Below are 27,901 nucleotides of genomic sequence, written 5' to 3' on the forward strand. Positions count from 1 at the left end.
GTGTTCCCCAGGGGACCAAGATGGGACCACTGTGCTTCCTAATCCTGATCAACGACGCTCTATTGGACACTCCTCACAGGTGGAAGTATGTGGATGACTGCACTGTGGGGGTTACAGTGGACAACACCTCACCAGACTATTCATCGCTACAAGGCACCCTGGACAAGCTACAGGCATGGTCTACGGAGAACAAGGTCACCATCAACCACACCAAAACCGTAGTCAATACCGCCACCACTCCAGTTCAAGCTCCAGCAGTTACAGTGGGTGCCCATCCTCTTCAGTTAGTGCAGTCTGCCAAACTCCTGGCTGTAACTATAGACCACAAACTGGACCGGAAGGCCCATGTAAACAACACAATCACGGCAGCCTCGTACCGACTCTACATGCTACATCGACTCAGGTCACTTGGGGCACCCACGCCAAAGCTGAGGACTATCTACAACGCATTTATTCTCCCCAAATTAACGTATACGTCACCAACCTGATCGTGTTCTCTCAACTCTACCCAACAACGTCAGCTAGAGAATGTACAGAAGAGGGCCTGCAGAATCATGCTCGGCGCAGACTACTCGGGCTACAACAACTCTCTCTCCACCCTGGAAATGCCATCCCTCTGTGACCTCCACCACCACGCAATAGCAGGGTTTGGCAGTGGACTACTGCACCATCCTCGTCATCGCCACCTACTGCCACTGGCAGTCCCCCGCCCATTTCGTGCAGTCTGCCACTACAACAAAATTCAGCCCATAAAAGCCCACACTGATAGATATAAGAACAGTACTATCTCATCTATTGTTAAAATAATAAACAACTCCTGATTCATGTACTGTACAGCCCTGTAAGTGTATTGAATGTATATTATTATGTCTAAATCACATGTAAGTTTGTATATTTTCAGCCACCTGCTGCAACTCTATTAATAAACCGTTTATTATTATTATTATTATTACAGTATTATTATTATTATTATTATTATTATTATTATTATTATTATTATTATTATTATTATTATTATACACTCACACCAACCTACCTACCCACACTCACCACCTGTTTCGGGTTCCTACAGGTGGACTTCTCGAGGAACGCCATCCGCCGCTTGAACAAGGACGTGCTCGAGGGTCTGGAGAGTCACCTTCAGGAGCTACGACTTGACCACAACCTGCTGGGGAGCAACTATCTCCCCACCTTCTCCTCCTCCGAGATAGCCAAGCTTACCGCCCTACAGGTGAGATGGAGAGGGGTAGGGGGAGGTGGAAGGGTAGAGGGAGGTGAAGGGATAGGGGAGAGGAAAGTGTATGGGGTGGGAAAGGGAGAGGGGAGGGGTAGGGGAGAGGAAAAGAGAGGGGAGGGGAAGGGAAGGGAGAGTTGGAGGGGTAGGAGAAGGGAGGGAAAGGTAGAGTGGAGTGGGAGGGACATGAGGAGGGTAGAGGATCGATGGGAAGGGAAATGGGTAGCTGTAGAGGATGGATGGGAAGGGACATGGGGAGGAGGGTAGTGGATGGATGAGAAGGGACGTGGGGAGGGTAGAAGATGGATGGGAAGGGACATGGGGAGGATGGTAGAGGATGGATGAGAAGGGACGTGGGGAGGGTAGATGGTGGAGGAAAGGGAAATGGGAGGTAGACAGAGGGAGAGGAAGGAAAAGGGATGGAAGGAAGGAAAGAGGAAGAGAGGGCAGCAGGGAGAGTCACTTGGAATAATAAACCATAAATTAGTTATAAACATGAATGTGGAACAACAATATAAAATTACGATATTTAATATAGTCACATGGTAAATAATACTGTGCTATAAAAATATTTTAAAAATAATCCAAAAGAATCTTTAAAACATTCATGAATTAACCTTAAAATTATCATGGAAATACTTAAAATAATCTTACAAGTACTAACCATTGATGTTATTGTTGTTATTTGTGGTGCCCTTGTGTGTGTAGACACTCACAGTTGTGAATATTTTATAATGCAGTTTAAAATATGAATACACAATTTCTTATAGACTCTGTGAATGTTTGTATTATAACAGCAACATTGTCCTCACTTTTTGATATCCGAAGTATCTCACATGCTAGGACAATGTTGCTTTACACATTGTCTTCACTTGGTGATGTGCAAAAACTCGGACAAATTACTGTAGAACAATGTTGTTTTTGTAATACAATACAAACACTCACACGGTCGCCACAAAATCTGATAAGCGGTGTGTATTAATTTTTTGAGATTGTATGTTGTAAGACCTGAGACATAAATGATCCCTTTGATTACTTTCCACCACATTTACAGACTCTCAACCTGGCCTACAACCACATCCGCGAGCTGGACACTGGCCTCCTCACCTCTCTCAAGGATCTGCAGGTCCTACATCTGGAGGGCAACAGCTTCCTGGCCATGCCCTCCACTGCTCTCCGAGGCTTGGCAAATCTTAAAGTTCTCACCTTGCAGGAAAATGATATAGGTGAGGGAAGCATCATTAGGCTGTGAAATATTCCTTTTTACACATGAAGGAAAGAATATGGAATATATCAAGCAATTTTCTGTTTAATGATGCATAAACATGCTAACCAAGGTATATTTTATGACTCAAGTGTGAGAGCATGTTTGGTGTAGCAGCCATATGTGGGTAGATTTCTTCGTCTGACTGCACCATAACACTTACCCCAAAAATTCCTACTTTTTACCTTTCCTAAACCCTTTCTCCCCTCCTTTGTCAAAATAAATGGCTGTGAGTTGCTCTTCCCTTCCCTTCTCTTCCATTCCCTTCTCTTCCATTCCCTTCTCCTCAAAATTATTATTAGGTATTGACCAGTAGGGTTAGGACCGAGATAAAAGAAAAGTGGAATAATGAATTGAAGGTAGCAAGGGAGGCGAAGTCAAATCCCAAGGGATTCTTCCAAATGTATTAAACTAAAGTCAACACTGTGTATTTGCTCGAAACAAGGCCAACACGGTACTTTTAGTTCATACAAGGAGTGTTAGTTACAAGACTAGCGAGGTTATCCTAAAACTATATCTTGTGCTTGCGAGACCTCACTTGGATTACGCAGTTCAGTTCTGGTCACCGTACTACAGAATGGATATAGAATCCCTAGAAAGAATTCAGAAGAGAATGACGAGACTAATCCCGGGCATTAGGAACCTTGAGTACAGAGACAGGTTAAGGCATCTTAATTTGCATTCCCTCGAGAGACGTAGATTAAGGGGCGATATAATCGAGGTGTATAAATGGAAGTCAGGGTTAAACAAAGGTGATATAACAAAGGTACTCAAACTCGTAGCAATAGTTTTAAATTTGACAAATTTAGATTTATGCGCGAGATAGGTAAACGTTGGTTTGGAAATAGAGTAGTGGATGAGTGGAACAAGTTACTAAATATCATCATTAACTCGAATACGTTGGATAGCTTCAAACATACAGTAGGTTGGATGGATATATGAGCAATAGGGGTTGGGTGTAAACGGGACTGCCCAGTATAGGCCAATAGGCCCGCTGTAGTTTCCTCCATTCTTATGTTCTTATCATCTTATGTTCTCTCATTCCTCTCTCCTTTCCTACACTAAAACTAATGTCTGAGTTGCCCTTCTGTCCATCTTTTTTCCCTCTCTCCTTCTCTTTTCCCTCTCTCCCTCTCCTCTCTCTCTCTCCCCCTCCTCTCTCTCTCTCCCCTCTCTCTCTCTCTCTCTCTCTCTCTCTCTCTCTCTCTCTCTCTCTCTCTCTCTCTCTCTCTCTCTCTCCCTTGTTCCCTCCCTCTTTCTCCCTCTCTTCCTCCCTCTTTCTCCCTCTCTTCTTCCCTTCTTCTCCTTCACTACACCTACAGGAAGAGGACAGAATAGCACTCATCATTTACCGACTTACAGAGGCGGTGAAGAAGTCGTCCCTGGTGGAGGCTCCAGGTCTGGTGTTCCTTAATGTGTCTCACAACCGCCTCATAAACCTGGAGGATGACGCCTTCAAGGAGCTCTCAGAACTCATCACTCTCGACCTCTCGTACAACAGGTCGGCCTCAAGATAGTCTTTTTATTTATTTTTTTTTGTATCTGTCTTGGTGTTAAACTTCAATGTTTAACTTTTTTTTTTAATTCTAACTTACGTTTGTCAATAGTTTCAATATACAGTACTTCGTGTTTAGGAGAAATACATTATTTATTAACTGTGGTTTAGTGTGTTTCTTTCTTCGGCACCTCCATCATAATTATACACCGTCAAGACTTTCACTTCTACTCTACTTTAGACTGTGTTAAAGACCCTGTTAAAGGGAAATATTACTTGGATAACTTTACGAGCATCACCTCAAGATTCACCCCTTGAAGCGCTCAAGGGATAATGGCATCAGGGGTAATACTAAGCAACAGCTTGTATTATTATTATTATTATTATTTTATTATTATCATTTAAATGTTTTGATAAGAGAAAAAATATCAAATTAATGAAAGTTTCAATCATAATAATGAATAGTACAGTATTCCATAAATAATTAAACAATTACATGGGTAAGTAAATAACCCAAAATAACAACTACATGATACACTATAGATTACATCTCCATAAAATCACACAGGAAAAGGGAAACAATGGAGCACCTTAGCTTTCGTCTTTATTCAAGACATCTTCAGAAGCCTCTGAAGATGTCTTGAATAAAGACAAAAGCTAAGGTGCTCCGTTGTTTCCCTTTTTCCTGTGTGATTTTATTGAGATTTATCCTGTCCACATTTCCATTGTGGATATACATGAAATATAGATTACTTGTGTGGTGATTTAAGTCAACATTCAGGTAATAACCTAGAAAATTTATCTACTGAATGGCGGAATTTCACAATGAAGTTAAATTTTCAGACTATCTGGTATAAGGAACGATGCCTTTAGTGGTCTGGCCAAACTTGAGGAGTTAGAGCTGTCTTCCAACTTCCTATCGGAGATCCCTGCTGACGCCCTCAAGGAGCTCACCAACCTAAAGACTCTTATACTTCATGATAATTTAATCCAGGTAGGTGTTTGTGGGTATTTTTGGGAAGGTCAGGTTAAACTAAGATCACTTCAGTAGTTTAAGATCACTGCAATTTTAAATAAAATCACTGTAAAATATAATGGTTTCAGTTAAGATTTGAGGTCATGGTCAAGTACAACTTTGAAACAGACGCATTAACACACTGACTAACAGACTGGTTAACATACTGGCTGACATTTTGGTTGATAAACTGGTTAGTAGGCTGGGTGGCAGACTGGTTGAGACATTGAATGTATGTTTTATCATTCTTCTAACAAAATATTTTGTGTGTTTGATTTTCCTCCAATAGACGCTAGGTGGTGTGGTGGCTCTCGGGCCAATGACAACCCTTCAACAGCTAGATCTGACGAGGAACAACATCGGGGAGCTTCCTACCGGCACATTCAGGCAGCTCTCTGGCCTCAAGTCTCTCAAATTAGGTGTCAACTCCATCAGGAAGGTGAGTGAGTGTGAGGAACTACAGTAATAGTACTCTCCGGTCTTGTGAGTGTGAGGACAAGCGATGGCTCATTCTGAATATCTCGAGACTTTGATTTTAGAAACATATACAGCATATATTTTTATATAGCAAAATTGTCATATAAGCTCATATTGATTCAACATATACTGTACAGTCCACGCCACTTACAAGCCTCGAAATTCCTAACTGGCAACTTGGCTGGGTGCATCCCTCCCCCACCTCCCTAAACATACAAACCAGGCAATTGGTGGACAGCCAAGGTGTAAAGTCAATGCTTACCTCCAAACACATTATTATACGGTTTTAAAAACAGAAAGAAATATCCATGCTACCATGTTCGAGGGTTTGAATTTTTGAAAATTAATTTTGCTCAAAATCTTGGCTAGGTATTCCGTGATGTGCAGATTAATGATTTGTGTTCAAAGAGTTGAAATTTTATCATATTAGAGACCGCTCTACACACCAGGTGAGAGAGACTGATAGGTACTAATGGGTGTCTCGCCCACAGGTAGAGGAGGAGGCATTTGAGGGGCTGACCTCCTTGGAGACTCTGCAGCTAGACGACGACAATATCCTGGCCATCCCCTGGACCGCCTTGGCAAAGGTCACTAACTCACCTCTTGAGTGTTCAGTCCATGAGATTGTACTCTGTTATTATGATGCTCAAGGTCTAACTTTTACTTCTCTCAGTTAGGAAGTGTTCTCTGATGCCTTTGTTATGTAATATTTGTTCTGAAAGAAGATTTAATGGAAAAAAATGTGTGGCCTTATATTCTGGCATAACAATCAACAGTATACGTCACAGAGTCAATGTAAATATTTATTTGTATCATAATGAATATAAAAATTTTTCCTCATAATTTACATTTGGGTTAATTTCTTCTTATACTACTGCTACTAATAATAATAATACAGTAATAACATGATATTTAGTCATAATTATAAATTAACAGAAAACTAACATGTTTCTCTTCACTGGTACAGGTGAGGACGCTGACGTCACTAACGCTGGACTATAACCGTGTTGGAGTGATTTCTGCCAGCAGCCTCCAGACTGTCACCAGCCTCCACCACCTCTCCATCGCCCACAACATCATCAGGGAACTCCCTCAGGGCACGTTCTCTAACTTCACGTACCTGGAGAGTCTGAACCTCTACGGTAACCAACTTCAGAACCTCATCCCAGAGAGTCTGATCGGTCTGCGAGAGAGCCTGAAGGAGCTTAACTTGGGTCTGAATCTTCTGAGTGAGCTGCCGCAGTTTGACTTCCCGCTGTTGAATACTCTTGTCCTGTCCAAGAACAACATCACGAGTCTTCCGTCAGATGCCTTTGTCCTCCTGCCGGAGCTAAAGATGCTGGACCTGAGCGAGAACCACTTGTCCTCCCTGCCTGTCACCCTCCTCCACCCAGTGAGGAAACTATCTACTCTGGATCTCAGTATGAACCAGATTGTCGAGATCAGACCCGGACAGTTCAATGAGTCGTTCATCAATGTGATCAACCTCCAACACAACGAAATTAAAGAGATCCCAAGTGAGGCCTTCAAGGACCTTCTCTTCCTCCACACTCTGGATCTGAGCCACAACACCATCAGGAGTGTCAGCGATACAGCCTTCCTCAATATCGCTCTGTTGCACATCCTTCGTCTCAACAATAACATGTTGCCATCCTTCAAGAAGGAGTACTTCAAGCTGACCATCCCAGCTGATGTGACGGAGCTGAGGATCTTGGACTTGAGTCACAATGATATCACCTTCCTCCAGCCTCTCGCCTTCCAGCTCCACTCTAAGCTCAACTGGCTGAGTCTATCCCACAACCGACTGTCTTTCTTCCCTCCAGAGATTATCCGTGACCTTAGTGACCTGGAGCACCTTAATGTTGAGAGTAACCAGATCAAGAGTCTTGAGAATAATGACTTTGCAAACGCTCCTCACCTGCGAGAACTGAGCCTGAAGAACAATCTGATAGAAGCTGTGGCTGAGAGTGCCTTTCAGAACTCGACGCAGCTTCAGGATCTCAACTTAAGTTATAATCAAATTGAGGAACTTCCAGAAAATGTATTTTTGGGAATCGCTCGTCTTCACCTGGACTTGAGCCACAACAAACTTTCTACTCTGCCAGAGATGATATTCCAGAGGACTAAGATTCAGAAACTTCAATCGGTAAATTTGGCTCACAACTTCTTTGACAATGTGCCAGTGAACACCCTCCGTCTTCAGTATTTCTTCCTAAGTGACCTCAACATGGCCCACAATAAGATCCAGAACGTGCCAAGCAACGCCGACATTCTGGTCAACATCAAGGTGCTTGATTTATCTTACAACCCACTCACTCCAGAAGCTATATTTATATTGCTGAATGAACCCAAGACTGTGCGTCATCTCAGCCTCGCTGGCACAAATGTTACAGAAGTTCCCATCATCGAGGCCCGTTTTCTAATTTCTCTTAACCTTTCTGACAACAACATTGTAGAAATCAAAGAGTCATCTTTTGAGCTGACTCAGAACCTCCAGGAGCTAGATATGTCACGAAACAAGATACCGAACCTGAGCTACGGTCTCGCCATGGCCTGGCCCAAGATACCCGACCTTCGCGTGTTGGACATTTCCTACAACCCTCTCGCTTATATTGTTCGTGGTGACTTCAACTACCTGAACGATCTTGAGATCCTGCGAGCGTCTCACCTTCCCCGAGCAAACCGCATCGAGCGTTTGGCTCTCAATCCTCTACGGTCCCTACGAGAGCTTCACCTACACACATTACCACTGATTGTCGTGCTGGACGTGCAAGGCATCCTGGAAGGTCACCCGGGGCTTGAAGTGGTCGACATTGAATTAACTGACAGAGAGGTGCATGATCAACTCCACCCAGCCTTCTACCCTCGCCTCCGGAGCCTCACTGTCCGTGGACGCTCGGTTGAGGCTCTTTCTGGAGGTGCCTTTGCTGGCATCAACAGTCCTGAGCTGAAAATCGGTCTTGTCAATACCAATGTTAGTGATCTTCGTTCCGATGTGTTCTTCCCGGTACCGATGTCTTCCAGAATACAGCTGGACGTATCAGACTCCAGCATCACCTCCCTCAGTCCTCAGTTCCTCAATACTCTTGATTCTCGTCAGCGTCATCTACATCTCACTGGCCTGGGTTCAAACCCTCTTTTCTGTGACTGTAACATGAGGACTCTTCGTCGTTGGCTGGTAGGCCATGGGACCCGAGATGACCTTTATAACATGACCTGTGATGCCCCGACGAATCTTAAGGGTGTTATTCTGACTACCCTGAGTGAGAGTGACCTGACCTGTGAGGGTCGGCCCACCTCCACCACCACTGACCCTCCCTTGTTCACCACAACACTGCGGCGACCTGTCACCACCGACAACATCATCACCTTTGACGACATGACCGGACGACCCAGTGATGAGCTTAATGAGGTTGAGAAATCCAATTCCCCATCACGTTCTGGCAGCGGCCTGACCAATATGGACAATGTCATCATTGGGATCGTGGGGGGTGTAGTTGCCTTCGTGGCCTTACTCATCATCATCATCTGCCTGATCCGCCTCCGCTCTGACTCCCAGTACCGCGGAGGACCTCTGGCGGGGCCACTGGCTATGAGAAGTCACGGGAACTGCACCTGCCTCAAGCCTCCTCCACCCCCTGGCAGTTGGGCAGGCTACCCGGGACCTTATCCAACCCTCCCTCCTCCACCCTCCTCTCGTGCAGGTACCCTCAAGATGATGCCCCCGCCCACCACACCCATCCCACCCGTCTATAGCACGGTGGGAGCTAACAGTGGGCATAACTACTATCCCCCATACTACATGAGCTACCCCCCGGAGAGTGAGCATGGGGAGCACCGGTAGACGGAGGACAATCGACATCATACAGTGTAACTCCGCCACTCCTCAACCAAGTCCTGCCTGGCTGAGACGTGCCATTCCCCGTGTGTGCCTCATTGCAGCCCTGCTCCAACCCTTCCAGTCCCTCCCCAACCCCCCAGCCCCTCCCCAATCCTCCTCAACTCCTCACCCCAGCCTCGCTCATTCACATTCTTATACACTTGCTTATCTAAGACCTACCCATCTTCTCTCACATCCGTGTTTTCCAGTTTCTTCTCTTGCTCTTCATTTTCCTCCTTCCTTCCCCCTCCACACCTCAATAAGGGACAACTTATGTACATAGATAGGTTAGTTATAATACTAATAGTGCAGCGATATATATATATATATATATATATATATATATATATATATATATATATATATATATATATATATATATATATATATATATATATATATATATATATATATATAAGGTGCTCCTCTACTTACAAACGAGTTACGTTCCTGAGGCTTGTTTGTAAGTCCAACTTTACTCTTGTAGATACCAAACATATTGTAAAAAATGAAAAGATTATGGATATTTAGTACAGCTACACCCTTTAATACAGCCTTAAAACCTTGCTCACTCTTCTCCTCTTAGGTAATGTTTGTTCTATCTGGAATTTTCTTCAAAATAATCCAGTCTCATTCACATTAAACACCTGTTCTGGCATGTAACCTCCCTCACTAATGATGTTTGTATCTCTGAAAGTTTGTAAGTTGAACGTTTTTAAGTAGAAGAACGCCTTATATAATATTTAACATGTCCAGCTTCAAGTAAGTTATACAGAAATCTTTGTTATATTCGTCAGCTGTGTACAATATATAGTATAAAATGTATATAAATGTAATCTCTAGTTGTGCTAACTTTTAGAAAACAAATATATATTATCATGTCAGTGCCACCCATGCGGAGGTGATACTTGAGTGCTGTGTTACTTCTTTGTACAGTACAGTTTATACTGTATGGCCATGATAGGTCCATGATACCATAGTCAGGTCATTAGGAGATGGCTGGCCACATCATCAGGGGCTGGAGGGTTTAGTGAGAACTTATTTACTAGTTACCGGTGTCCGCCAACCCCTCCCGGCCGCAACAATGATAATATCCACAAAAATTAACAGAAAACCTTCAAGCAGCATTTGGAGGGAGACCCTCGCCAGTTCTCCGGAGCGTCACTCGTGTTTGGTGTTCAAGATTATCCTCTTAACTTCAGAATTTGTTGTCAGAAGTCAAACTTGCCTTATTACCTGAGATGCAATGATCTAATTAATAAAAGCAAAGATTCCAGTCACCTGATGTACTCTGGAAACATCTTTTATTTTAGATTATTGTTCAATGCAATTTCCTTCTACAGAAATGAGCTGAAGCCGTGATATATACGTGTATAAAGTTATTTTTTTCTATGTATGCCTTTACATTATTTAATCTCCCTCTTTTTTGTATTAATAAATATAAAAGAATTTGCAATGTTATTTTTCTTTACCTGATTTTTCATCATTATTTATCGTGAGGCATTATTAATGGTTGGTAACTTGTTGTCATTGGTAACTTGTTGTAATTATGGTTGGTTATTATTATTATTATTATCATTATTATTATTATTATTATTATCATTATCATTATTATTATTATTATTATAATTATTACTACAGTAAGTCCGCGCTTAACTTTGCCCGGGAGGGCTCCTGGAAGCACTGTTGTCACTGGGTGAGCCCCTGGGGGCGACAGTGTCCCTGGCAAGGTCCCTCGGGGCGCATCCGTCCCTGGGAGGGCCCCTGGGGACGCCACCGCCCCTGAGAGGGACCCTATGGGTACTACCGCCCCTGGCACGGCCCCTGAGAGCATTACTGTTCCAGGGAGGGCTCCTGGGAGAACCCCGGGGAGAGCCCCTGGGAGCGCCAATCTCTTTGTGAGAGCCCTTGGGGGTTGCAAGTGCCTCTGGCAGGGACCTGGGGCTCTGTCGTCCCTGGGAGGGCCCCTGGGAGAGTCGCAGGGGAGGCCAGCGTTCCTGAGAGGGCCCCTGGGGACGTCACCGCCCCTTGCACTTCCACTGGGAGTGCCCCTGGGATCGCCGCTGTCCCTGGAAGAGCCCCTTGGGGCGTAACCGCCCCTGGAAAGGGCCCGATGGGCGCCGCCGTCTTTCAGAGGAACCCTAGGGGCGCTGCTGTCCCTGGGAGGGCACCTAGGAGCGCCGCTATCCCTGGGAGAGCCCCTCGGGGCACCATCATCCGTGGGAGGGCCCCTGGGGGCGCCTCCTCCCAAAAGCCCTATAGCTTGCTTGATCGCTGTGTCGTTCATATTGCATACGTCTAGCAATCCTTTACTTAACTGTGATTGGTGGACTAAAATGTAAATCACCAAATAACAGCCAATAGGAGATCAGAACAGTCAGTCAGCGCAACAACCCAACTTATGTTTTCCTGTTGGATATTTATTCTCCTTTACATTGTTCAGGATGCGATGATACTGGAAATGCATTGGGCGGTGTATTTATTTAACGTCATATCTAACCATTGTTCTAATAAGTGGAAAAATACCTGCCCCTGGGGGCGACAGTGTCTCTGGCAAAGTCCCTGTGGGAGCAGCCGTCCCTGGAAGGGCCCCTGGGAGCGTTACCGTCCCTGAGAGGGCACGCCATTGACCCCTGCAAGGCTCCTGGGGGCACAGCCGACCCTGGGAGGGCCCCTGGAGACGCCACCGCCTGGGGTCGCCACCACCCTTGAGAGGACCCCTGGGGGTGCTACCCCCGGAGAAACGGCCCCTGGAAGAGCCGCCGTTTCCTGGGAGGGCCCCTGGGACCGCCACTGTATCTGGGAGATTCCCTGGAGGAGCCAGCACACCAGAGGAGGCCCCTTGGGAAGCAGGCGACCCAGGCACGACCCATGCAGGCGCCGCCGTCCCTGGGAGTGCTCCTAGAAGCACCGCTGTCCCTGGGAGAGCCCCTGGGGCACCAGTGCCTCTGGCAGGGCTACTGGGGGCGCCTCCGTCTTTGGGAGGGTCAATGGGGACACCGCCATCCCTGGGAGGCCCCGTGGTCGTGGTGTCGTTCATATTACATGCGTCCAGAAACCCCTTACTTAACTGTGATTGGTGGACTAAAATGTAAATCCACGAAATGACAGCCAATAGGAGAACAGAACAGTCAGTCAGAACAACACGCCAACTTATGTTTTCCTGTTGGATATTTATTCTCCTTTACGTTGTTCAGGATGCGATGATACTGGAAATGCGATGAGGTGTATTTATTTACCGTCATATCTCACATTGCTCTAAATAGTGCAAAAACAACTGCCCCCAGGGGTCCTATAGGGGCAGCGCTCCCTGGGAACCTCCCTTTTTCCCTACCAGGTGCGGCGCTTCATGGGACTCTCCCAGGGGTGTCGGCGCGCCCAGTGGCCCTCACAGGGGCGGCAGAACTCCCAAGGGCCCTCACAAGGGACGGTGGCGCCCCTAGGGACCCTTCCAGAGGCGGTGGCGCATCCAGGGGCCCTCCAAGGGGTGGCGGCACCACTTAGGATTCTCAAGGGGGCGTCGGTGACCCCAGGGGCCCTCCCAGATGCAGAGGCGCCCCTAGGGACCCTCACAGGATCAGGGGCGTTCCTAGGGGGCCCTCACAGTCAGAAGCGCCCCTAGAGGCCCTTACAAGGGCGGCGGCGTCCCCAGGGGCCCTTGCAGGGGTAGCAGCGACATCAGTGGCCCTCCCAGGGGCAATCCTAGGGGCGGTGGCACCCCCAGGGGCCCTTCGAGGGCAGTGGTGCCTCCAGGCACCCTTTGAGGGCAGTGGCGCCCCCAGGGGCCCTCCTAAAGGCTGCAGCACTCACAGAAGCCTTCCCATGGGCATTGGCGACCCCAGGGGCCTTCCCCGATGCGTAGGCGCCCCTAGAGCCCCTCACAGGGGCGGCGGCGTCCTTAGGGGCCCTCCCAAAGAAGGTTGCATCCCTAGGGTACCTCCCAAGTGCGTCGGAGCCCCCTAAGGCCTTTCCTAAGGATGGCGGCGCCCCCTAATGCCCTCCCAGGGGCGGCGGCGCTCCCAGGGGCCCTGTTATAGGAGGTGGCGCCCCCTGGGGGCCTTCCAAGAGCGGTGGCTCCCCCACGGGCCCTCCCAGATGGAGAGGCGATCCTTGGGGCCGTCATAGGGGCGGCGACGTCTCTAGGGGGCCCTGCCATTGGAGGAGGTTTTCCCAAGCGCCCTCCCAGGGGCGGCAGCGCTACCAGGGGCTCTTCCAGGGGAGGCGGCTCCGTCAGGGGCGGTGGCTCCTTCAGGGGCCCTTTCAAAGGCGCCAACGCCCGCAGAGGCCCTCCCAGATACGGTGGCGCCCTCAGGGGCTGTCACAAGAGCCGGCGGCGCCCCGAGAGGGCTAGCCCAAGGGTGGCGTCCTTATGGCCCCTGCCAGGGCCGGTGGCAACCACAGGGGCCCTGCCAGAGGCGGTGAAGACACCCAGGGGCACTTTCAGGAGCGATGGTGCCACCAGGGGCTCTTCCAGAGTGGGAGTGCAAGAAAGCAAGACAAGACCTGACATATCAGTTTATTCAAAACGGGTAAATACATCCAAATAATATTATGATGAAATATAATTAAGTTACTTTCAAGCAATATCACTTATCAATGTTATCGCCAAATTATTAATCACTAAAATTATCATTAAAAACAAACGAAAATAACTAATTTTATATAATTAATCCTGATGATGATGATGATGAAGTAAAGTGACATGACTTTGCCATGAGAGAGGAGAGGAAAGAGAGAATGAAAGAATAGAAACGAGAAGTAATGTAGTAGGGAGTAATAACAGGTGGGCTGTCCACCTAGCTGAGTCGAGGGAATTGGTTGGGGTGGCTAGACACAGCAGACGCCCGCCCGCTCATGGGAGGCCAGGGGGGGGAGGGAGGGGAGAGCTAAGCTAGCTAGACATTCATTCATGTAATGTGTATTAATTTACATTTGTTAAGTGATGGTGTTATTTGTTCATATAGTGGGTCTGGTTCTTCTATGTTCGCATGGAGGCTCTTGGGCCACCACCTGTGTGTTCTTGTGGTTTCTTCTTCTTTTAACTGGAAGAAGATTGGGTACTTCAACTCTTCAAGTTTGCTCCAAACTCTCTAAGCTTGGCTGTGTAGGGATGACTTGCTCAGTACATTAGGTGAGTAATTTGAGTTGTTAAATAAATGCTGCAGGCGGCGCTTATCCACTCCAAAACGACCAAATCACTTTTACTTACTTTTTTACCTTTAGCCTCTACAACGCTGATCGGCTCGTTAGCCGCTTGGGCGGTCGGTCACGTCTCTGTTACGCACTGTTAGCAAGTACTGGGTAAGTACTGGCTCCTGAATTTATCGGAACCTGCTTCAGTGTTGGCCAAGTCTGGTCAAGCCTAGCACCGTCTGGTGATTCATGATGAGTATACGAGTATGCACAGTCCAGACAAGCGGTCAGTTGACATTGTTGATTGAAGCCATGTATAATTGACTTCATCTGTACCACTTCTGCTGAGAAGGTCCTATCTCTGATATACTACACAGTTAGTTACAAAGCGCGCGCACGCGCACACACACACACACACACACACACACACACACACACACACACACACAGGTACAAACAAAACCTATCAATCAGCTCTTTGCTGGCTTAGCGAAGTGATCACTCGGTCACTGTCACATCCACATATCTGAAATAATACGCAGCTTACACCGAGTCGGTGTATGCCTTGTTGTCCACTCCTGACGATGTATTATGTACAGGACCAGCGACACAGGCTTCATGGGTCATATTGCATGGACTCATGGTTGTGGGGCCTCCAAAATGTGCTGTGATCTCCTGCAGCGTCTTGCCATTAGTCTCCGGTACGAGCAAGAAGGTGAAGACCAAGGCCAGCAGACAAACTCCTCCGAAGAGCCAATACACACCGTAGTCCCCCATGGCAGTCTGTGAAAACGAGACAGGTTATCAATTTGTATATGTGTGTGTGCATTTTATCCGTCTCTTTGTGAACAAGAAACCTCTTAAACGACAAAGGCAGCTTCAACTTTTTATTAACAATTTCAGCAGGTATGTGGATACTGTCTGGTCATAGTAAGTACTGGTATGGTTATATGAACTGACAGTCGAGTCTGATATTCATTGTTTATACTGATGCTGACTTTAGTTGTGAGGAAGGAAAGTTAGGGCCATAGAGACTCACCTGGAGAGGGACAAACACGAGGGTAATGCAGAAGGCAGCTAAACGAGTGAAAAACGAAACAAAACTGCCAGCAGCTTCCTTAACCTCGAGGGGAAGTAGTTCACCTACGGAAATAGTATATATATAACACGCGGACTTTGAACATATAATCAACGACCTCACCAGCCAGGAATCGAACCCTCGACCTACTGGGTGGGACTAGGGAACGCTACAGACCAACCCACAAGGACACTAAAAGCAGTCCTAGGCTCTGTTATATTTCACACAAAGCTTTGTGTGAAATATAACAGAGCCTAGGACTGCTTTTAGTGTCCTTGTGGGTTGGTCGGTAGCGTTCCCTAGTCCCACCCAGTAGATCGAGGGTTCGATTCCTGGCTGGTGAGGTCGTTGATTTTATATATATATATATATATATATATATATATATATATATATATATATATATATATATATATATATATATATATATATATATATATATATATATATATAAGTTTATTTATTTATGTATTTATTTATGTTGTTTAAGTCTAGTTATAAAAACTTTTCCCGTCTGGCCTAAGTAGAGCGTATTACATTCCTTACAAGGAACCTTGTAAATGCAGCATAAATATAGTGTTAGGACAGGCCAGGAATCCAATGCTCTGTTCATTCATATGAAAGGTAATTAGTATTACATTGACTGGGATAATGCCTCCTCAATATTACATTGTAATTCAATTGTCAGAAGGAGCATTACAGAATCTAATCTCTTAAACATATCGAATCTGTCAACATGAATTTGACTAATTGCTTGTACAAATTGGACAATTTTGTGATTAAGATGATTTGTAACAGAGGAAAGGGTTGGGTCACCCTACCTTATGACCTGATTATAAATAATAATGATAATAATAATAATAATTAACGGTTTATTGAAAGAGCTTGGCAGCCAGAAGGCTGAAAATATACAGTTACATATTTGGGGAGCAGGGGGAGTGGCAGGGCCAAACAGACTCGGCCTGGCTGCTAAAACCGGGAGCACCTTCGGGGCACGTCTTGTCTCACTGACGGTTGACAAGTGTTTATGGTGGACACCTGCTGTCCCTAGGGACTTGATCTCGCTCTCCTTTACTGTACAGGGTATATATTAGCCTTGTCAATAATTACTCCTTAATCTGTACTCACCCCTGAAGATGTGAATTACACGAACGCGCTTGGGAACTTCGTGTTTTCTTGTTGTTATCAGTACTGTATATACCTGGATCACGCGCACTTACAGTGATATATATATATATATATATATATATATATACAATCAACACCTCAACCCGCCAGGATTCGAACCCACGGCCCACAAGCCTATGACTGTGACCGGGGAACGCTAACCGCTGGACCACCAGGATACTAAAAGCAGTCCTAGACTTTGTTATATTTCACACAAAGCCTGATTGTATGTAGAAGTCCGCGTGCTTTATTGGGCTAATGAAATATATATGGATCCTCGTGTTTCGAAGCCGGATTTGGTAAAACGTTACTCTGACCACCTACGTGATACGGGTGGTCCCCATTAGAAGTTCACGGCGCCATAAGCTCGTTGAACAGGCTTTGTGTGAAATATAACAAAGTCTAGGACTGCTTTTAGTATCCTGGTGGTCCAGCGGTTAGCGTTCCCCGGTCACAGTCATAGGCTTGTGGGCCGTGGGTTCGAATCCTGGCGGGTTGAGGTGTTGATTGTATGTAGAAGTCCGCGTGCTTTATTGGGCTAATGAAATATATATAAATATATATATATATATATATACAAATATATATATATATATATATATATATATATATATATATATATATGGGCGACAAAAGCAGTTTGAAAGGACTGCTATGGAGTAGATTGGATAAGCAGTTTTGAATCTAATCCTGGGGACCCTTCGTAGGTTTTCTTAAGGAGGGACTCACCGAACATGAGCCAAGGGACGGGGCCGAAACCAAGGGAGAAGGCGGTGATGAACAGTATGAGGGAGGTGAGTGGTAACCAGTCCAAGGTCTCCGCCGCCCACACACTGTCCTGTTCTTTCAGGTAGAAGTACACGCCCAGACTCACTGTCAACAAGAGTAATAACTTATTTTACATAATTATAATATGATGGGCAGCGAAACTATGTTTAATTTACTATCAGTTTACATTGAAGATGTTGGACAACTTTTAGTTTATTCTATATCCAGAGTTGTTCATGTGACAACAGCATCGGGATATAACATGTTGTGATGGGATGACTGACCAATTGACACGGCCATGATGGCGGCGGACAGCAACAGCATTATCCTCCTGCCAGCACGGTCCATGAGGAGGGAGGCGCCGCCAGTCACCGCCACCTGCACCACGCTGACCACCACCTCACTCACCTCCTCTGACAACCCCACCCCGGCGTCCTACAACGATAACATTTTAACTCCCTACTGCATATGTGGTTATTAATGCAGTAATAAGCTATAATCACCACTAAGTGTGTGAACCAATAACACCATTACAGAAAACAAAACAAAAACATTTACATAAGAACATAAGAACATAAGAAAATAAGGAGTCTGCAATAGGCCGGTTGGCCTGTGCATGGCAGCTCCTGTCGAGAGTTACTACCACTCTCTATCATCCATGAATCTATCTAGCCTCCTTTCGAAACTTTCCAGAGTTCCAGCACTTACTACAAAGTTGCTAAGCTTGTTCCACTCGTCCACCACCCTATTTGTGAACCAGTTTCTTCCTATCTCCCTCCTAAACCTAAACTTATCCAACATAAATCCGTCGCTCCGAGTCCTATCCTGCTCGGATATTATAAGAACTTTATCTATATCCCCTTTATTGATTCCTTTCACCCACTTAAATACTCCTATCATATCTCCCTGCACTCTTCATCTTTCTAGGGAATGCAAGTTAAGTTTCTTTAACCTATCCTGATATGGAAGGTTTCTAAGTTCCGGAATCATTTTCGTCATTCTTCGCTGCACCGACTCTAGTGAATTGATATCCATTCTATAATAAGGGCACCAGAACTGAATCGCATAATCGAGGTGCGGCCTGATTAGCGCAAGATATAATTGCAATAAGACCTCTGCACTCTTATTACTTACACTTCTAAATATAAAACCCAATACTCTGTTTGCCTTATTTCGAACATTAACGCACTGTTTTCTAGGCCGTAGGTCCGGGCTTACAAGTACCCCTAGGTTTCTTTCACAAGTCGACTTCTCTAGGTTGATGTTATTAAGGCTGTATACATTGTCAGTATTTGTTCTTCCAATATTAAGTATGCTGCACTTGCTGGTGTTGAATTTCATTTGCCATTTTTCAGACCACCCCTGCAGTTTATTTAGATCCTCCTGTAATGCATTTGCATCCTGCCCTGAATTAATCTGCCGCCCTATTTTGGTGTCATCAGCAAACTTGCTTATGTCACTGCTGATCCCAGTATCTAGATCGTTTATGTAGATTATGAACAAGAGTGGGCCTAGTACTGACCCCTGGTTACACGGCCCCACTCAGATTTAACACCATCTACGCTGACCCTCTGCATTCAATCGGTGAGCCATGATTTTATCCAATTTAAAACTTTCCCCTCGATACCATGAGCCTTAATTTTTCTCAGAAGCCTCTGATGCGGTACCCTGTCAAATGCTTTGCTAAAGTCTAAGTAAATAACATCGTAATTTTCGTCATTATCTACTACCTGGAAGACTTTCCAAAAAACGTCAGCAGATTTGTTAGACAGATTTTCCCTTTGTAAACCCATGTTGCGAATCATTGATTAATTTGCTTTTCTCTAGATGCGATCGGATGCTATCTGTTATAATTTATTCAAGGAATTTCCCCACTACTGACGTCAAACTGATCGGCCGGTAATTTGACGCTGATGCTCTGTCTCCCTTTTTGAATATGGGTACTACATTTGCCTGTTTCCACAAGTCTGGCACAACTCAGGTGTCTAATGATTTTGTAAATAAATTTACATGGGGTCTGCTAATCTGTTCCCTACTCTCTTTCAAGACTCGAGGGAAAATTTCATCCGGCCCTGGGGATTTTGTCTTCTTTAGTTTATTTATCCTCTTAAGAACATCCTCTTTTCTGATAGTGATATTCTTTAATTTCTCTTCTTCCTTTCCCCTAAATATCAGTTCCACCTCTGGAATTTCCTCGAGAATTTCTTCTGTGAAAACTGATAAGAAGTTGTTGTTCAATGCTTTGCTTATTTCCTCACTGCCATTTATCACTTCTCCCCTCCATGACTGTAAAGGCCCAACTTTGTCCTTGACTTTTGTTCTATATACCTGGAAAAATCCCTTGGGATTCGCCTTGGATTCTCTTGCTTGTTTGACTTCATAGTCTCTCTTTGCTTTCCTTACATTTTTCTTAACATTCCTAGATAGTTCATTATACCTATTTCTGAGCTGCTCCTCCCCTCCCTTTAGTTTCTTATAAATTCCTTTCTTTATTCCTATGTCATGTTTAAGTTTTCTGGTCATCCACCTTGGCTCATTCTTATTTGACCTAATTTTTCTGTATGGTATATTTTGTTCTTGTGCTTTATGTAGTATACTAGTGAATATATCATAGTCATGATCAATTGTTGTGTCATCTATGACCTCACCCCTTCCTACTGGGGACTGACGTGACTGTTCCCAGGTGACCTCACCTAGGTACCTTCTTAATCCCTGATAATCCGCCAACCGAAAGTTTGGGACTCTGACCATATTGTCATTGTTTTTTGTTTCCCAATTTAGGGTGAACCTGATTTCTCTGTGATCACTGTTACTTTGTTCTTCCCCTACTGTGATATCTCTGATAATATTTTCTTTATTTGTTAATACTAGGTCTAATATATTGTTACCTCTAGTAGGTTCTGTAATTAGTTGTTTCAAAAAATTGTCCTGTACTGCGTCTAGAAAGTCTTCAGATTCATAGTCACCTACAATGTTGTTCCAATCAATATTTCTGAAGTTGAAATCCCCCATAATGCATAGGTTGTTACATTTTGCTGCCCTACTTATTTCCTGCCATATGGGCTGAGCTGCTTCTTTGCCCAGACTTGGGGGCCTGTAAATCACTCCCATAATTAGTTTTTTCTCTTCCTTCCGTGATTTCTGCCCATACAGACTCGGTTCCTATTTCACCCTTTATTGAATTATTAATACAACATTTTAATGTATCCTTGACGAAGAGTGAGACCCCTCCCCCCTTCCTACCTTCCCTGTCCTTGTGAAAAAGGTTGTACCCTTCTATGTGGTACTCTGATAAAAAAAATTTGCTCGCCAGATTCATCCAAGTTTCGGTGATTGCTATGACGTCTACATTCTCGGTACATACAACCGCTCTTAGCAAGTCTATTTTATTTCGAACGCTCCTTCTGTTTGTATAGTATACATTTAAGCCTGCCCTTCCCTGGTCCTGTTTTACCCCTCGTCCTGAGTAACTAATTTTACTTCCCAGGACCTGCTTGTTTTTTGACTCCCACTTTCCCCGACCTCTCTCTACTGGCGAAACCCCCCTTTTGGAGTGACAATTTCACGCTCCAGGGATGCAGACAACGTCTTTACCCCCGCACGAGACAAGTGTACTCCGTCACGACTGTACAGGTAGTCGTTGCCATAGAATCGTTGCCAGCTATCAATGAATGCCCAACCATTGTTTGCACAATGTTTTTTCCAGTCGGCAATTTATAGCAATTGCCCTGGACAGCCATTCACGACCAACCCCTCTTCTAGGCAAGACACCACATACTATCGGGATCCCTCTCCTATCTCTAACCTTCCCTAGCGCCTCCCTATACCTCTTCAAAAGTTCCTCACTCCTAACCTTTCCTATGTCGTTTCCTCCCACACTAAGACACACTACTGGATTGGTACCCTCCCCTGACAAAACCCTGTCTAACCTCTCAGCTACATGCCCTATCCCAGCCCCAGGAAAACACACCCTAATCCTACGTGTCCTATCTCTTGTACAAAAAGTCCTATCTACCTGTCTCCCTACATTAAATTATATAATTGTTTTCCATATAATGTAAAATAAAGTATATTTAATGTTGTTGACGACCTGCAGGAACCTGGAAGTTGCCAGTATGTTGCCTCACCTTGAAAATAATTCCCATGTTAAAGATGACAGGGGTGACTCCACATAACTGGGATGACAGCAGCAGCATCAAGCAGATCATGAATGGTCTCAGGTTGTAAGGTCTCATAATATCTGCCAGTGAACGCTTTCTTTCCTGAGTCTCCTCTAAATAACTCTGTAGTTGTCGGAGCTCCTTCTCAATGTTGTAATGTTTTCCTGGACAGCCGGAGGATAGTTACCTCAGAGAACACGAGGAGAAGAGGAGATAATGACCAGTTAGTTATGTCAAGTTGATTAATTTGCGAAGAAGGTTAAAGGAACGTGAAGGTCTGTATTATTTAGGTAGAGAAGGACTTTGTTTATAACACCCTATAACGACACAACCTTCTGGGTCTCGATAAAGTGCAAGAGTTTGACTATCACGGGAGTCGAGAAAGTTCAGATTATTCCTTCTCCTCCCTGCAGTACATCCAGTCAAGATGTACAATCAAAGACAAAAGTCGTGTCGCGGTTTTGTCCGAAGATTAAACATAACTCGTGAAGCATTATGAGAGCCCTACCACAAGGCAGAGCGCACCAAAAGTTTAGCCCTTCGGCACATGTTTTCACCAAATTTCACGACACGACTTTTGTCTTTCATTGTACATGGACGGTACGGTACCTTTATGCTGGCAACGCATAGAGATTTAAGCGTGAAATAATTACACGTTAGTGATCTGTCAAACTGAAGGAGATTTTGAGGATTAGTGCACCTTGTAAATATGCTTAAATAAAACCTTTCCAATGGTAAATACGGGACTAAGATTTATAAGAGGAAAGCAACGATGACTGTGTTTACCTCTGTAATACTGGAGAGCCGTTGCTGCCTGCTCATGTCTCCCTTTAGATATAAGATAACTGGGTGATTCATGGGTGAAGTAGACCATAATCATGTGGAGAACGATAGGGAAGCTGCAGGATACAGCCAGCCACCGGAAGTTGCCGACGGCCGGAGCCAAACCATAGACGTAAAGAACGCCGACCGTGATCATCAGCTGGAAGCCGCTGCCTGTGTACACAACAAGCATATGTGTTTGTTATGGCGGTCATATACAGTAGTAATACCAGGTTCATAGTATTGCACTATTTTGGGCAGTGTTATAGTTATTACTGGTACTGTACAAATTGCATAATGCAATGGATATCTTAGACTTGGTTGAGGTGAGGCTATAGTTTATGGAGTATTATAATGAGGCAGACTTACCCAGGGTGCCTCTGATGTTGGCGGAGGAGAACTCAGCAATAAAGGTCGGCACTGCCACACATGTCACGCCCATACACATACCTGTTATTAGCCGACCCAGCAAAATCATTGCAAAGTTCTGGGCACAACCTGCGAACAAATGAAAATGTGTGTTTTACTATTTTCACTTTTCGCAACGTTTCTACTTAGATTATAATTTCAGCATTTGAGAAAGTATCCAAACAAAGAAAAAACTACAAAAGGTTAATAAGGGCAATTATTACCCAGAAATTGTAGAGTTTTTAATTTATATTTTTAAAGAGAGAAAATTAGTTAGTACCAGAAGTGACCACCAGGTGACGTACCAAAAACAGTTAACTCACTTGAATTCAAGGCAAGTGGATGAAAGTTTTATTGAAATATCCTTGAAATAAAAAAAAATGCACTACTATCAAAAAGAAGATATACACAGTTACACACGGTGTTCTTTTCAAAGCATATACTGTATGTCTCATTCGTGAAGTCAATCGGTGGAGATCATGGCGAGACTTAGCTAGAACATGAACTGTCTCAAGCACCTCAACACGTAGAAACTTACTTTTTCCGAGATAATTTTCTAAACAACACAACACCTCAAATATAGTTCACTTCGATTTACAATATACAAGGAATTTGTGACCTAAGTTTCAAGAAAATCCTCTAAGGCGTTGCCGTGAGCCTCGGATCTGAAAATGAAGATCTTGTTGAAGTTTTAAATCATTTGTTCTCAAAGGAGCTGTCAGGGGACCTCATCTCTCTCAGCCTGAAACGAAAGGCCGAGAAGACATCTTCAATACATAGAGAGAGAGCACTGTAGTAAGCAAGTCTCCCAGCAAGTACCTTCGTCTACTGCAGATTCACGAATAGGAAAACGCCATTTACACGCACCTACTAGCACCCACCCGGCCAGGTAAGGCAAGACGGAGGCCAACATGGTGCCTCTCCTGCCCAGTGTGTTGATACACAGGCCGCCCACCAGACCACCAGCAGCAGCGCCCAGGTTGACTGACGACGAGAACCAGTTGTACTCTGTCTGGCTCAGCTGCAGTGACTCCCCCGTGGAGTTACTCAGCAGATGTGGCCCGGTCGGGGAGGAGTAGCCCATGATATTCCCAATGGCCAGCGCCCCTAGAGAAGCTGCCGGAGAGATGAAATTATGATAAATGAACATAAGCGAGATGTCTACTTTATAGTAAGTAAAGCGTCCTATGATATCATTAACGCACATGTTTATAAGTTAAACCACGATGCTCAATATATTATCTGGGGGTTAGTTTGTTTACTTGCGCTCTACCTACTGACTCACCTGACAATGCAGCGTAGACCTGTGTAGAGTACGAAAGGTTGTTACTCATCAGAGAGTCTTTTGCTGGCTTTCCAAGCTCCTCCATGTTGATTACCAGCTGACCTGCCAACAACACAAGTGTGTACAGTACAGTATATATGTGTTAACAAACTCGCTTCCTGATAGCATGCATCATGAATGTGTTACTGATGATAACTAAATACTAAGTGTCTTAATGCTGTGATGAGAAAAAAAAATAGATATTTACAAGCGGTACAATTCAGTAATCCGGGTGTTTGTACTTATATACCGTAAGAGAATAGTGTTAAAATATTTAATTCCCAATAAACTTACAGGGAATATTTTGGGTTCACTTACATGAACCAAAATATCATTCATTACTTACCACACACTAAACCATTACCATTAATATGCATTACATTTAAAAATTTGAATTATTGTTTTTATTAATATATTATGTGATCAAAGCCAGTTAACTTGTGGGGATTTTATTAGGTATTTATCAATATATCCACCCACCCACCCACCCATTGTATTGCTTCACTTACCTTACTGTACATCTCTCTTATTTCAAATGACATCCTTCGGCGAGACGTAGCTGATGTCCTCCACAGTTTCACCTTGACAAAATTATTAACAACAATGGAGGGATCGTACACAGGCCACTGGCCTCCTTCCCTCAGCATGGCCAGTTGGCCACCTCTAGTAGCGGGCCATTACATTAGGTAAACAAGGTAACTGATGACATCAACTCCGGCGTCCCCATACATGATGTGATCTGCAATTCACAGGTCTATGTTTGGAGTTCCTGGTCATGATTCATTCATATGTGTTAAAGAGAGAAGGAGATATGTCTGTCCTTCTCTTTATAAATTTATGGGCAGGTATGACAAAAAGTATATTCAAGTAACCTGACATTGTCTTACGTCGCTCTCAGGTAGAAAGATTACCTTGACAAAAACTACACGAGATACTCACAGTGGAGAGAGAGAGAGAGAGAGAGAGAGAGAGAGAGAGAGAGAGAGAGAGAGAGCTTTCACTATTATGCTAATGACCTTTTTCATTCGGTCTTGGTTACTTCATTATAAACCTGTTATATACCTTGGCTTACATCACCAGATCGAGTTGAAAAAAACACTAGTGATCTTTTAAGCCTCGGCTGAGTTGACATTTGTTTTCTAATATCTTAAAGACACGGGATTCCCATTCCCAAAGATGCATTATTTCTTCTTTAAATTCTAACTAGAGGACAAGAGAGCGCATAGAACCGTAATAGTCTCCGCGCAATTTCGACGCCAGGACTCACTCAAAAAAAAAAAAAAAAGATTAATTTACTCACGTCCTAATATAATAAACGAAAGAGGGAGACAGCGTGTAACTCCTTCTTATTCAGCTTTATTATGAGAGTCTGACATCTTCTTGATTCCACTTTTAATAGGACGTGAGTAAATACATCGACCTCCCCCCCCCCAGCGTCTGCCACCACCATACTCCTCTCCCAGCGTCTGCCACCATCATACTCCTCTCTCCCCCAGCGTCTGCCACCACTATACCTCTCTCTCCCAGCGTCTGCCACCACCATACTCCTCTCTCCCCCAGCGTCTGCCACCACTATGTCTCCTCTCTCCCCAGCGTCTGCCACCACTATACTCCTCCTCTCTCTCCAGCGTCTGCCACCGCTATACTCCTCTCTCCCAGCGTCTGCCACCACCTACTCCTCTCTCCCCAGCGTCTGCCACCACCTCCTCCTCTCTCTCCCAGCGTCTGCCACCACCTCTCCTCTCTCTCCTAGCGTCTGCCGCCACCATACTCCTCTCTCCCAGCGTCTGCCACCCACCATACTCCCTCTCTCCCCAGCGTCTGCCACCACCATACTCCTCTCTCCCCAGTGTCTGACACCACCATACTCCTCTCTCTCCCCAGCGTCTGCCACCACCATCACCTCCCACTCTCCCCCAGCGTCTGTACCTCCCACTCTCCCCCAGCGTCTGCCACCACCGCCCTCCTCTCCCCAGCGTCTGCCACCATACTCCTCTCTCCCCCAGCGTCTGCCACCATCCTCCTCTCTCCCCCAGCGTCTGCCACCACCCTCCTCTCTCTCCCCAGCGTCTGTCTCCCCTGTCCCACCACCATACTCCTCTCTCCCCCAGCGTCTGCCCACCACCATACTCCTCTCTCCCCCAGCGTCTGGCAACCACTATACTCCTCTCTCCCCCAGCGTCTGCCACCACCGCCTCCTCTCTCCCCCAGCGTCTGCACCACCATACTCCTCTCTCCCCCAGCGTCTGCCACCACCATCTCCTCTCTCCCCCAGCGTCTGCCACCCACCCTACTCGCTCCCTTAACCCTCCCTGACTGTGATCACCTATAAGACGTAACCTTGAAGTTCTATTAAGTTTTGACAATGTTCGTTTTAATGAAGGTGTCTCCCCCAGCGTCTGCCACCACCACCATGATCTACTCGCTCCCTTAACCCTCCCTGACTGTGATCACCTATAAGACGTAACCTTGAAGTTCTATTAAGTTTTGACAATGTTCGTTTTAATGAAGGTGGAGAGCTGTGCTTCTTGAGTGAACCAACGATAATGTTATGGAGGGGATGTTGTGCCATCGTCTATTGAATAATGCACTTGGTCAACTTACTCTTGTAGAATGCCTGAACAGTTGTTTATGTTTCATTAACTTATGGTGTAGGTTTGGTCATACATATGGAGATGCAAATAGTGTCTGTAATCGTCTCTCAAAATAATTCATTTCAATAAAATAATTTTATAAGTAAGATTAAAAATAATAATCAGATCTATAGTTGGACAGATACATCAAAACAGTTTTGTTTCACAGGAAGAACTACCTTCCTTAACACACAGGAAGAACTACTTTCCTTAATACATATAAAGAGATACAAAAAGCAACAACTAAGCTTACAATAAACGAGCGCATAATTCCGCCGACCAATCACAGCACAATTCGAAAGACCAGTCAGAGCACGGTTTTCTACTGTAGAAACAGAGCCTCGACCCATATCTACAGTAAATATCAATTACAAAAAACTTGGAAAATAAAAATTAGAAACTTGTTGGAAGCGCTTTGACTTATCCACTTCTACTAGAGCTACAATTTGTTTATGGGTATTGACACTGTGGATGTAAAGAGTCTCTATAATAATACAAAAACAACCAGAATGTCTTACGCAGCCAAGGGCGTAACAATCGGTCCATCACGCCGAGAATTTCCCATAATATCTTGGTAGATCTGTTTTTACATCATGGTTAGATAGTTACACTTGACTCATTCCAATTCGAATACCTTACTTTAATTAACGTGCTTGATAATAACAGTATATCTAGCTATACTAAGTCCTAAGAGATGGTGAGTTGCGTACCTGGCAGAAGAAATATATCCGTGTGCTCCTGTATAAGAACCAGTTATATTCCAGACTCCTTGTCTATTTTTTTGGAGGACAGAAACACTGGAGCCGGTGGTGACTATACTCTACGGCGGCTGGTGAGCGAGTGTATTCATTAACCCTAAGAGGCAGGGGTGATTCCGTTAAGGTCAACGAATGGTAGCAGGTAGACGGAGAGAGCGCTTATATAAGAGGCGCGTTTTTGCGACATTTTTAAATCAAGTAAATCTTGACTTAATCCGAGAATAACAATATGCAATAATGAAAAATATCATCTGTTACAAAAGCAGAAATTTGCTTGGCTCGCTC

At 44.8% G+C, this 27,901-nt stretch overlaps 3 protein-coding genes across 3 annotated transcripts in view; 1 reads left to right on the forward strand and 2 right to left on the reverse strand.

Annotated features, from left to right (window-relative positions):
* LOC121864648 (protein artichoke-like) overlaps positions 1-9,687 on the forward strand; it is a 50,386-nt gene extending 40,699 nt beyond the window's left edge. Inside the window, exons 6-12 of the mRNA XM_042363769.1 lie at positions 1,073-1,231; positions 2,289-2,460; positions 3,861-3,999; positions 4,837-4,987; positions 5,298-5,447; positions 5,977-6,072; positions 6,453-9,687. Coding sequence (XP_042219703.1) covers positions 1,073-1,231; positions 2,289-2,460; positions 3,861-3,999; positions 4,837-4,987; positions 5,298-5,447; positions 5,977-6,072; positions 6,453-9,329 — 3,744 coding nt within the window. The 3' untranslated portion in view covers positions 9,330-9,687. The remainder of the gene's footprint in view (positions 1-1,072; positions 1,232-2,288; positions 2,461-3,860; positions 4,000-4,836; positions 4,988-5,297; positions 5,448-5,976; positions 6,073-6,452) is intronic.
* Positions 9,688-11,017: 1,330 nt separating this feature from the next.
* Positions 11,018-12,405, reverse strand: LOC121864701 (formin-2-like). Its single transcript, XM_042363860.1, has 2 exons — positions 11,866-12,405; positions 11,018-11,374 (listed from the first exon to the last, which is right to left on the reverse strand). Exons 1-2 carry the CDS (start codon positions 12,403-12,405, stop codon positions 11,018-11,020), a joined length of 897 nt encoding a protein of 298 aa, XP_042219794.1.
* Positions 12,406-13,898: 1,493 nt separating this feature from the next.
* Positions 13,899-27,765, reverse strand: LOC121864649 (facilitated trehalose transporter Tret1-2 homolog). The gene is made up of 11 exons (XM_042363770.1): positions 27,569-27,765; positions 24,735-24,964; positions 24,187-24,288; positions 23,769-24,017; positions 22,863-22,991; positions 22,458-22,667; positions 21,639-21,835; positions 17,796-17,946; positions 17,473-17,616; positions 15,538-15,641; positions 13,899-15,281 (listed from the first exon to the last, which is right to left on the reverse strand). The coding sequence occupies exons 3-11, from the start codon at positions 24,269-24,271 to the stop codon at positions 15,042-15,044; spliced, it is 1,509 nt and encodes a 502-aa protein (XP_042219704.1). The 5' UTR covers positions 24,272-24,288; positions 24,735-24,964; positions 27,569-27,765; the 3' UTR covers positions 13,899-15,041.
* Between the last annotated feature and the right edge of the window lie 136 nt (positions 27,766-27,901).

Source organism: Homarus americanus, unplaced genomic scaffold, assembly GCF_018991925.1.
Source record: "Homarus americanus isolate GMGI-L3 unplaced genomic scaffold, GMGI_Hamer_2.0 scaffold57965, whole genome shotgun sequence".
NCBI lineage: Eukaryota > Metazoa > Arthropoda > Malacostraca > Decapoda > Nephropidae > Homarus > Homarus americanus.